Source organism: Peromyscus eremicus, chromosome 1 (assembly GCF_949786415.1).
Source record: "Peromyscus eremicus chromosome 1, PerEre_H2_v1, whole genome shotgun sequence".
NCBI lineage: Eukaryota > Metazoa > Chordata > Mammalia > Rodentia > Cricetidae > Peromyscus > Peromyscus eremicus.
The window spans coordinates 4,763,100-4,775,765 of record NC_081416.1 but is presented as its reverse complement, the minus strand read 5'-3'; the positions used below and the strand labels follow the sequence as shown (position 1 = coordinate 4,775,765).

At 39.8% G+C, this 12,666-nt stretch overlaps 1 protein-coding gene across 1 annotated transcript in view; it reads right to left on the bottom strand.

Moving 5' to 3' along the window:
• The window catches only part of Ccdc186 (coiled-coil domain containing 186), a 32,667-nt gene that overhangs the window by 15,528 nt on the left and 4,473 nt on the right, over positions 1–12,666 (bottom strand). Inside the window, exons 2-6 of the mRNA XM_059256271.1 lie at positions 8,036–8,727; positions 5,326–5,452; positions 3,645–3,773; positions 2,446–2,658; positions 1,496–1,615 (exon numbers count right to left, since the gene is read on the bottom strand). Coding sequence (XP_059112254.1) covers positions 1,496–1,615; positions 2,446–2,658; positions 3,645–3,773; positions 5,326–5,452; positions 8,036–8,721 — 1,275 coding nt within the window. The 5' untranslated portion in view covers positions 8,722–8,727. The remainder of the gene's footprint in view (positions 1–1,495; positions 1,616–2,445; positions 2,659–3,644; positions 3,774–5,325; positions 5,453–8,035; positions 8,728–12,666) is intronic.

The following is a 12,666-nucleotide window of genomic DNA, read 5'->3' as shown; positions in this document are numbered from 1 at the left end:
GCTTGATGGCTAAACCCAAGGCCTTACTTAAAAAGAACTAGTAAACACCCAGTTTCCACACAGCAGGTCAGTATGCTTACTATTTTTATGTCCTAACTGGTTCATCTACATCATGTCACCTCACAGAAGTCAGCCTTCAGGCACTTCTCTAAACAACCTGGTTTCACCTCTCACACTGCCATTAGAAGTTTCTCACCATCCTATCTTTAAACACTCAGGACTCACAGATGTGCAAGCTAAATGCCAATATTCCAGTAGACCTTAAGATTCTTTCTCTTAGAAACAGAGATAGAGGAAAAGAAAGTGCCAAAAACATTAGAAATGACTGAGCAGGGTGCTCAGAAATTAAGAGTAACTCAGGCAGTTAGAAATTATTTTTTGTGAATTTCAAATTTTAATTTCTCACCACATAACCCAGAGTACAGGGAAAATCTTGAGTAGCTAAGTGAGTCAGGTTTCTCCACTGCTTTCTAGGAGTTCTTTGTAGTTTCCCACACACCCATGGATTGTGAGTGACAGAAACAGAGCACACTGCTAATCTACCTTTGACTACTCTCAATACAGACTACCTACAGTTTTCTGATACTAACATACAGATATCCAAAGGTGATTAACAATTTCATTGACTTCATAATCCTTAATAAGGCAATGTGGCCAGGCGGTAGTGGCACATGCCTTTAATCCCAGCATTTGGGAGGCAGAGGCAGGGGGATCTAAGTTTCGAGGCCAGTCTGGTCTACATTGTGAGTTCTAGGACAGCCAGAGCTACAACACAGAGAAACCCCATCTCAAAAAACTAAAACAATAATAGTAATAAGGCAACCTGGAATTATGTTTTAGACAGCATCGTTAAGCCTACTTTTAAAAACTTGGAAAATAACACACTATTTCTCTAACACCACCCCTCTGTTTAAGCTACATTTCAGAGTTTATTTTTACTGTCCATTTTATCATCTGCAGATTTTTATTTCTCCAAAGACTAACTCTATTTGTGTTTAAACTATGCCATCAGTTACCAGACTTCGTAACTACATTTTATTACATTAATTTTTAAATAAAATGGTATTTGCAGCAAGCAGTTCAGGGACAGGGTAATTAGCCTAGCACATGTGTGTTCATGCACATACATGTTTTTGCTAGTATAGTAGCAATAGGATATTTATGAAAACAGATAAGCTATTTGTATTAAATTATATTTAAACATGAACATATATTCTTAATTATGAGAATCTTAAGATACTTTAAAATTTTTCATTTTAATTCCAACAACATATATTGAAGTTTCCCTCCCCTCAAACTGAGGATCCAAAAAAAAAAAAAAAAAAAAAAAGATTAAATAACTTGGCAAATTTAGGTGTTATAAACTCTGAATTATAAAATTTAAATCCCTTTCTTACGATGATGACCCAACACGCAGAGTCGCTAAGGACAGCTCCTTAGCTGTCACCGAACTCTCCCTGAGCCCTCACGGCTGCCCCACGGCACCCACACTCACCTTGTGTGAATCCATCTCAGCCTTTAGCTTGTTCTGTGCCCACTTGACTTTAATGACGTACGAGCTGATCTCCTCCTTTAATTTGTCTGTTTCTCTGATGAGTCTAGACGTTTCACCTTCCTAAAAGGACATCAGGTCATTTTTCACTTAAACAATCAACTGTGGGTCTTTTACACCCCTGTGCAGTAACACAATAATTCAAGGGTGGGTACACTATGGCCCAAAGGCTATAAAACTGATTTAAGGTTCAAATGATAAGAGAGTAATAAAACTCTAAATCAAATTAACAGACATGAAGATAATTATTACCTAGTTTGGGTGCAGTGGAAGACAAACATACTGATTCTTAACTATCTGGCAGTAAAGTAAACATGATTGAGCTGGTTCTGCTAGAATCCTGGAGGACAGTAACAACATTTCCAAACTAAAAGACAATAGCAAGAGCTCTGAATAGCTACAACTTCAGCCATTCAACCTTCTAGGACAGCTGTAGAATAAATACATTTGTCAGTAAGAAAATATGAATTCTGGTCTCCAGTAAACTAAGTATTGCACTAAGATTCTGGCCATGCTGGAGATGCGCTCAGCAGCGGTGACCTTGCCCGGCCTGTATGAAGGCCCAGACCCAGTCCCTGGCACTGCAGGGGGAAAAGGTATTAAATAAAAAAACAAGGAAGACTCTGGCCAAATGATATGTTTAATTTTAAAGCTATTCACAACTGACATTAATATGTACATATTTTAGCAAAGTTTTTTTTTTTTTCCTTTGGAGATACAAACTAATTTTTCCAACAGCTTCTAAAAGAAAGTTTTAAAAATGATTAAGAAAAACCTTTCTACCAGCAAGGAATGAGGCACCTAAAACACGCATGAAAGTAAGCTAATAAAATACACTGGATTGCTTCAGTCCTACACTGCTGTGTGACTAGGGAAAGAGGCACAAGTTATACCTTCGATTCATAGAGTTGCTGCAGCCGCCCTTTCTCCTGAGAAAGCTGCTTAATTTTGTTAGTGTTTTTCTCCAACTCCTTATTTGCATCTCTAAGTTTTCTCTCAAGTGTTTCTTTTTCTTTGCGAAGGTCTAGAGACTCCTTCTCACCTCTCACATACTTCATTACCATTGCTTCCTTTTCTTGACGAGCCTCTTCACATTTCTTATTGGCCTTAGAAAGAAAACATTACCTCGCATTAATAAAAATATTTTCACATAAAAACATCTACAGATAAAAACTATTTCCTGCAGTGCTAGCATATACTTTTGTACTAAGCTCCCAGCCCTTTCTTACTCCTTTTACTTTGGTTGGTGTGGCTTTTAGTGTATGTATTTCCCTTCTCCACATCTGCTTCCTTGCTGGTTTCTGTGCCACTCTGGGCCCCCGGAAGAGGACCATCCATCGCAGTTCCTGTAACCTCACACTTGTAATGGGGTTTGGCTGGCAAGATTGGCAGGCAGACACTTGGAAAGAAAGAGTGAAATCCGGCTTCCGGTCACCAGAAGTCACAACTACTCTCTCTGGGTTGTCCTGCTCTTGAACTGCTAGAACTATAACATAAATATGCACCTGTTTTTGTAATAGAGTATCCATACTCAAGTGTTTTGTTGTAGCAACACAAAAGGGGCTAGTGAAAGCATACATACACAAGCAGGTGTCTCAAGTACATGTATATGTGACGTAACAAAATGTCAATAATTAGCTATGGAATGAGGAAAGAAATAGGAAGGGACTGGAGACACAGGTGAAGAGGTGACTCTCATTTTGTCCCATATATTCCTTAATTTATTAATTTTTTTAAAATTAGCATGTATTTACGATTGCCTTAGCACTGTTTATGATTTATTTTTTTATTTTTATTATGTGTATGTGTGTGTCTCTGTCTGAGCACAAGCATGTGAATGCTCTTGGAGGATACAAGAGGGCATGGGAACCCTGGCACTGGAGTGATAGGTGGCTGGGAGCCACCTGACTGGATGCTAGAATATAAACTCCTGACTTCTGCAAGATCAGCAAGCAGTCTTCCCAGCTGAGTCACCCCTCCAGTCCTTCGCTTCCTTTCAAAGCTCTTTCTATGAGTGCCACCGGAGTCACAATAGCTGTTATATTCTAATAAACAAGTACCAAACTACAAAATTAATAGTGATATGAAATACCTGGTCCATCCTCTGGGTCATCTCTTTGTGGATTTGCTGAATTGCATTTTTAGCTGTGACATCCTGTGCAACTAGCTGATCTTGAGAAGCTTTAACTTCTTTATTCAGTTCCTCTATTCTTAATTCTAACTGTAAAAATAATGATTTCCAGGTTATATTTTATAGCTGTACCAAACAGACCAATGATACAATTAATACATACAATGCAAATGAAGAATGCAAAATATGGATCCTGACTATTCCTCAGGTTCCCTCACAGGCTTTAGCCTTTAAGTTTGGCTTACATGTGGTAGACCTGGAGCACATAAAAAAATCACAATTAACTACTGCATACAACAGCTTACAATCTCCTTTCAATTATGTAAAAGTGCAACAAATACATATCAAAACACAAGTAAATGAAAACTTGGTTGAATTTTTTATTATACAGCTGTTTGCTGCTGCTTTCATTAGACAGCTTTCTAGGAAAGAACAGGAAACAGTCATGAGCAGCATGACAATGCTTGTGTAAATGATGGACCGTAGGTACACTCCAAGCCTGCATCCCCACTGTCTCCTAGCACTTTTAGTTGAAGTGTGCCTTATGATGCCCACACAAGGAAGAAAACCACAAGATCCATTTCTCAGAACATGCCAGTGCTAAGTCCACCACCCAGCACAGGACACTCCCACTCTGTCCACAGAAGAAAAAACAGCTCAAAAAAACCAAGAGCAGCTTTTGCTCTGTTACACCTAAGCACTCACCCATCCATCCATGCAGCAAACACACCCATGGAAAAGAGAGAAAGAAAAGTTCCAGCTATGGACACCAGTTAGCCTGACATGACCTTCACAGTACAACTCACAAAACACTGGGAATGAAACCATACTAGAACCACAGTGAGAAAAAGATCCTGAAGCCAGAAATGTCTAGGTGTCACTACTATTAACTACATCTTCTCTTAATTGGTAAGAAGTTAGATCAAATCAAGCCTTTTTCATGGTTTGGGAAGAAAATGTGTCATATTTGGAACAGTTAAACGAATAATTATTTATATAAAATAATTCAGGCTCATTCTAATGCTTTAAATACAAAGTAGTTTCCTGTAGCACAAATCTTAAAAGTTCTTATTAATATAAACAAACCTGGGAGCCAGGTATTGGGGTAAACGCTGAAAGATCAGAGAGACAGAACAAGCCACAGCCAATCTCACCTCACCAATTTCTCAGTTGATCTTGTTTCCTCAAACTGGAAGCCTCTGTCTGAGTCCTCATCCAAATGGATATCAGCTGAACTGCTGCTAAAAGCCCCAAAGCTTAAAAAGACCTCTAGTTCCTGGTCCTCACGACTTATATATCTTTCTGCTCCCTTCCATCACTTCCTGGGATTAAAGGTGTGTGTCACCATGCCTGGCCGTTTCCAGTGGGGCTTTGAACTCACAGAGATCCAGACAGATCTCTGCCTCCTGAATGCTAGGATTAAAGGCGTGTGCTACCACTGCCTAAACCTACGTTTAATATAGTGGCTGTTCTGTTCTCTGACCCCCAGATAAGTTTATTGGGGTGCACAATGTATCAACCACAGACAGCTTCCTGCATTTGAAATGTTTTTAACTTATTACATGTTTTTTGTTTGTTTGTTTGTTTTCAGGAGTTTACTTTCTAAATTTAAGTATGGTCTTGGAAGAATTATTTTTTTTACCTGTTTAATTGTGTTCATATGCTGCTTCTCTGTTTCTGTTCTTTTTTTCAGTTCTTCTCTTAAATTGTCTTTTTCTGAGCAAATATTTAAGATGAGTTCCTGATGATTCTTATTTTCTTTAATTAACCTAAACATAAAGGGGGAATATAAATAAAGCAAAAATGGAAATAAGATATGGAATATTAGCTATCTACAGATTAGATGTAGACACCTATTATATAAGTCAATACTCTCAAGCAATCTTTTTATAATAAAATACCATATTCATATAAGAACAAAACCCCACACCTAATGATGCCTTCTCAGAGCATGTCTTTGCCATCAAGTGATTTTATGTTTATGGATACACTATTTCCAATCCTGTCTATATAAGAAAAGGTAGGAAGATGAGAAAGGAAAGAGCTGCTAGTTTTGTTAGCAAGCCTAAATACTCACTTTGTTGATTCATACATCAGATATTTAAAAAAAAAAAAATCTCTGGCCAATAAGCCCTACTAGGCAAGCACCTTACCACTGGCCACACCCACAGCCTAAATGTGTTATTTGTTATTCTTAGATGTCATGTATACACTCCACACAGACAACTATTCTCAAGAATGTAAGTTGGGTCATTGAACAATATTACACTGATAACAGAATACAAACAGAGTGGAGTGGTATTTTCCTGGAAGCAGCAAGTAAAGGATACAGGAGATGAGATCCAAAGGGTACAAACTTCCAGGTTAAGACAAGTTCTGGGGAATTTAATGTACAACATGGTGATAATAGGGCTGGGGGTGTAGCAGAGTTCATGTCTATCATTTTTAAGGTCCTTTAGCACAATGCACAGAGAAGAGGATGAAAAAAAAGAAAGGGAAGAGAATAAAGGAAAGGGAAGGGAAGAAAGGGGGTGGGAACAGACAGACAGACCCAGAGAAGGAAGAGAGGAAATTTGCAAAGAGAGTAAATCTTAAGGGTTCACACCACACACATAACTACGTGAGAGGATAGATATGTTTACTAGCTTGATTGCAGAGTCATAATGACTTTTAAATCATTGCATTGTACATCTTCAATACATACAATTTTGCCAGACATTTCCCAACTCAGACATTTGGGAAAGGATGCATTTATGAAAATTTCGATCAAAGGAACTCAAATGTAGTGTTCTTCACAGAATATTAAATGGAGGTAAAAGTTAAGAAAAACATCTAGTTGCTTACCTGAACTAACAAGTATTTTATTTGGAAGTAAAAATATATGTAAAACCACAACAACAACAACAACAATCAACGAAGCTTCCAATAATATTTGACACTTCTATGATGCCGTAATGGCCACAAGAGTAACACCAGGTAAGTACTGTCTCTCTCTTAGGAATGAACAATTTGACTCAGCCAACGGGACTCTTCCAATTTCATGCTTCTCATTAACGCCCTAACCCCACTCTACCGCACTGCTCTTGCTCTGACAGGGTAGAACAAAGAGAGGAATTGTTTGTTTTGTTTTTTTGCTGTACTCCTGATACTTTTTAGTCATCCAACTATCGGTAACCTGATGATTTTCAGTCATAACTGATAAAACTTCTAAAATCAAACTCATGAAGCTGTTTCTTAGTTTGTGTGTCAGGTACCTTACACATCTCAGGATGACAGCAGTACATACTGTGTATCTGTAAGATTCCATGAGTCAAGATGTGTGCCAGTCACATAATAGCGTATGATACTAGTAAGTGGACACAGCTTTAAATTTATAAGTGCTGTATAAACTGTTAGGATTCAACATCTAAGAAAACTAGAGAAGGGCATCAGGAAGACTCCGTGAGAACAGGGCTATGGAGTAGGTGCAGACTGCAGGGCCGTGGGGAAGGAGCCCTAAGCCTAGAGGACAGGAGCACAGAGGGTTCAGTGCGAACGCAGAGTGTATCACAAGTCAGCAGTGTTCCAAGTTAGATCTAGTGAGCAGAGACATTCTTGAGAAAAAGGGATTTGATCCCCAGAACCTATGTAAAGGCAGAAGGGGAGAAATGACTCAAAAAAGTTGTTCTCTGACTTTCACATGTGCACACCCCTCACATCATAATACACTCATTTTTTTAATTAAAAAAATTAGAAAACAAATTTAAAAAATTTTTAAATTTTAATTAAAAAATGGAAAAATTAAGCTGGGAGGTGACGGTGCACACCTTTAATTTCAGGACTCAGGAGGTGGGGGATGGGGCAGAGGCAGAGGCAGGTGGACCTCTGTGAGTTCAAGGCCAGTTTGGTCTACAGAGCAAGTTCCAGGACAGCCAGGATTGTTATAAAGAGAAACCCTGTCTTGAAAAACAAACCAACAAACAAAACAAAACAAAACAAAAAACAGGCTGAAGAAAATCAAACTATCATCAAAACACTATACAAATAGAAGTCTAAAAGCACAATATGCTCAAATTCTGTTCTCCAAATTTTAAGCTTCCAGACTTAAATTTCATGACTTTCAATTTCCTTTTGAATTATTCTGACATAACTTGAATTGCCTTTATACAAGGTTCTCACTCCCTAACGCGCTTACACTGTTTACTCTTTATTTCCTTAGACTTACAACAGCCAGCAGAAGCAGCAAACGAAAGGTGCTCAGTTATTAAGGGAGTAGACACTCACTGCATTCTGAAATGAGACGTGGACAAGAGACTACTTTCCTTAGACAAAGTGCAGTTCTGCCCTGGTTTCCTCCCACAGACTAGACTTACTTCTTAATCGTGAGCTCCTGCTGCAAGTACTTGCCATGCATACACTTCTCAAACAGGGCTAAGGCGTGCTCGCCTTTATTCACTCCATTTGGTACTTGGTGTTCATCTGCAAACTCTGCAGACAAAAGCTCAGACTCGATTTCTCCCAACAAATCATCTGATGCTGAAACAGTCTTTATCTGAGAAATGAGTTTCCTGGTGCAGTCTGTGTCGTAGAGGCTTGCTGAGGACGTCTTTGGGTCACTGGCTTCTGTAGATGCAGAGGACCTCAACTCCGCCAGTATCTGTGTCACTGTCTGTTCTGGGTCACTTGTTTTTGACACTTGTTTTGCAAAGTCCCCAGCAGGAAAGTCATCTACTTGTTCAGAGTTTTCTGAGTACGGGTCTGTTTTAACATAAGAATTCTCACCACCACCACAGTCTGGAATAAGGTTTTCTTGTTCAATTTGACAACTGTGTTCATTAGGTTGACATAAAATTTTGTCAGAGTTCAATGACAATAGTTCAGATTCGGTTTCTAATTTGTTGCTTTCATCACCAGAAAATGGGTTGCACGAGTCTTCTTTTAACTCAGGTGTTTTCCCAGTATTTGCATCAGAAGAAATGGAGGCCATGTGCTCTGTCTCTGACATGCTGACTGGTACCAATTCACTTTGCATTTCTTCAAATCTGCTCCTGATCTTCATTTACATCTAAGGAATCAAATGAATTTAAAAGATTAAACTAAGAGCCTTTACATCTTTGCACACACTCTATGACCACAAAGTGTACCACTCATAATTCCATTAATAAGGGCCTTCCCTAGAGGAAAAAAGAAGACAGCCAACCCAAAGTGGACACAGCCAGTAGGCCCGCTGCCGTCTCTCAGTATTTCCTCTCTTGGGCCAGCCAGCCTTACTAGTTAGTTCTGGTTTGCAGCTGCAGGTGTGCGGAGTAACTGGAAGACCAGTAAGGAGGAGTGCTCTTCAGTGTTGTGGGCAGAAGCTGCTACTGGAGCCCTGGAAGGGTGTGGGCAGGAGGACAGCAATGGGGGCACTAGACGAGCAATCTCAGAGCAAGACAGCACACAGTGCACGTGTGTGAAGATGACACAAAATCACCAAGGAGACGTAAAAGTAACAAGACAGCTTCAGCTCAGAGACCTACCTGGGAACTGACCCTTGACAGGAAGCAGCTTTTCTCCTCGGTAGGGATCTGGGAACCCAGTTCCACTGTTGATTTCAAAGCATCTTCCTTAGCGCAAATCAGAGCTTACATCTATTGTCTAGGTCAGCAAGAGCAACACTTTGAGTAGATGAGAATACCTTTTTATATTATTTACAAAGGTTCCTTCTCTATGGAAAATCAGTCAACTTCAAAAATTATCCTGAAATATAGAATATAAAATCTTTTACCAGGGGCTGGAGAGATGGTACAGCAGTTAAGAGTGCATACTGATCTTGCAAAGGACTCAAGTTCAGTTCCCAGCACCCATGCTGGGCAGCTCACAACTGCCTGTACCTATAGCTCCAGGGGATCCAATACCCTAAGCTTGATCCTCTGGCACTGTACTCATATGCACAACCCTTAACCCCAACACACATATACACATAATTAAAAATAAAAACTTTTTTTTTCTTTTGGTTTTTCAAGACAGGGTTTCTCTGTGTAGTTTTGGTGCCTGTCCTGGATCTCGCTCTGCAGACCAGGCTGGCCTCGAACTCACAGAGATTCGCCTGGCTCTGCCTCCTGAGTGCTGGGATTAAGGGCGTGCACCACCACCACCACCACCACCACCACCACCACCACCACCGCCACCACCAGCACCACCAGCACCACCAGCACCACCAGCACCACCAGCACCCAGCAAAAATAAAAACTTTTAATTAAAAAAAATCCTACTGGTCTTGATGAAAAGAATTGTCAGTGTCTCTGGTATGTTTCAACAGTGCACAGACAGATAAGTTACCAAAGACGAGACTATACTGCAACTGGGCAGATGAGAAACTACAATGAAGTAATTCCAATACGAAGTATGCATGTGGAAAATAAAGCAAAGATTAAATTGTAGAACAGAAAAATGTGTGCTCACATCAAACTTTGAGAAGGGTGATGATTAAAGGACACTGGAACCAGGAAGAGAAGATTGGCCACATAGAACCCTCAGAACACTAAGCAGGAGTGAATTTTGTTAAGGATGAATTATAATACATTCTAAGACTTGTACAACATTTGATTCTACTGTATGATTTCCAGCACCCAGTGAACTCTCAAATACTTGCTGACCTAAGACCTACAAAAAAAAAATAAAGCTAGTGCTTGAAGAACATTATTCTAAATGTAGAAAGGAGTCCCTATAGTAAGAAAAGCCACCTTGTCTGTCCAATTCTGTTCCTTTGGGTCACCTGTGGAGACAACAATTACTACAGCCACTGATCTCAGGCTCCCAATCACTTCACTATGTTTCATCTACCTCCCAATGACACAAATGAACACTATCGTGCTGTAGATGTTTCAGAAGCAAGCCCAAGCCCGTATTGACATTAAAGACTAGACTGGACAAATAAATACAGTGAAAACATAAGAATCTTGGTAACTTATTCTAAAAATCTTAGAATAAAAAACTGAATCTCAGACATGTTTACCAGTCTCAAAGCACCTTACAGACTAGCTCACTCAAAGTAACTTTCCTTAAAGATATAACACATGATATGATACACAATAAATGTAAGATATAATTCGCTGCTGCTGACTTTAAAATCTTACACTGTAAAACTGCAGTGATTTTAAACTTCATAACTAGTTAGCGCTCTACCAACAGAAGCTGAACTCACAGCAGACAAGGAATCCCTTTGAGAGAGAACAGATGATAAAGGCATTGTGACTCCCCAGCATTCCGTTAAGAACGAACAAATTTTATCAACTTTAAGGCTCTTATTTGTCTGTCACAATTTGTCAACAGAAAAACACATTCCTTTATTTAGCGTCCTTGGTCTCCAGGGCTCACTCAACTCTTTCTCCCTTCTTCGCACTTATTCAGTTAGCTAAGTTGAAGCAGTAGCCCACAGCTGATGCTGAGATGAGTTTCCAGCCCTGCACCCCGAGTCACAGACACGGAGTTACCCCTCTTCTTCACACTATGCCTGTGCATGTTAAGGTCTACTGCACACAGTCATTCCTACTGGAGCGTTCTCCAGTCTAAACAAAGGGGCCAAACCGAAATTCTACTATAGTACCTGTACTTGGGCACCTTCCTGCCGACGGCTTCTCATACGTAATCATCCTTTTCTCCTTGGCTTTCCTCGTCTCTTTAACAATCTGTTCTCCTGCTTTTCTGTCACTGCCCCCTCCGTGCAACCCAGCCCAGGCTTCATCTCACACCCGGAACATTTGCTTTCTCAACCTCCTTCAATCTCTCTTCCTGTAACTTCGAGACAAAGAGCAAAGTAGTTAATAGAAGGGCAGATTATTTGGGACAGTCACAGGCGTGGAGACAGGGTTCCTAAGGGAAGTGACGAATGATCAAATTCAGAGAAGCGATGATGTACGTAGTACACTGACTGTCAAAAAGGACCAGGAACCACTTGTGCAGTGAGCCTTCCATGATTAAAAAGGATCTGCAGCACTCTTGCTATCCTTTCTACACTTAGCACTTCTTCAGATGGTAATCACACACAGCCAGCTGAACAGATGTACCGGGACCCTCCTCTTCCCTCTTTACAGTTTCAGTTAATGAAGTTCTGTCTCCACCCTAAAGAGGCTAGCAAACAAAAGAAAACACACAAAACCTGTCTCTCTTGGGGTAGGATTAGGCAGACACCACTGAGTCGAAGAGTTAGGGACTGATAGCTTCAGTTTTTCTTCAGGGAGAATACGTTTGTGATTTTTTTTTAACTGTTATTTTGTTTTTTAAATGAAATCACTGAGAGTCCTCAGTAAAGCAGTCATATTAGTTTCCAAACACGATCTCTGGCCATATTCAGAAAATCCTGTTGTTCTACTGTAGTGTCATATTCCACCACGACACTCATGGTCCCCATCTTGCACACTCACATTTCCATGGATTTGCCCTCATCTAAAATGTTCTTCCTTTCGGCCTACCTAGAGACTGATTGTGCCTAAGGACTGATTCGAACGCCATATCTTTCTCTAAAGTTTCCTATTCCAATAAGCACAAAAACAATCTCCAGTAAACTGAAACCACACCTCGTCTACACTCATCGACAGACACAGCCTTTCGTGACCCTTTTGAAGGAGGTCACCTTTTAAATGAGCGCAGTTCTTGCAACAAGGAAATTTACTCTAAACTGAGACTTCTGTAATATCAAACAGTAACAGCAATAAACAGATAAACCTAACAAATACACTATGTATGACATTTACTGCCATTTTTGCAAATTCTGTTCAGTTCTTCTCAATAGTATCAGGACCCACTGGCTTTGTGAAATGATCTGGAGTGGAACAGTCTTTAGTGGGCTTTAGTAAGGAGACTTCTAGTGTACAAGACAGTGCAGAACAATGGAAAATGTATCGCACGTTCTACAGGAACTTCATCTAGGTAACAGCAAAAATAAATAAATAAATAAAAATAACCTGTTTACCCAAGCTTACAATTTGCTCACATATTCTATCAATTAAAAACTAAACTTAAA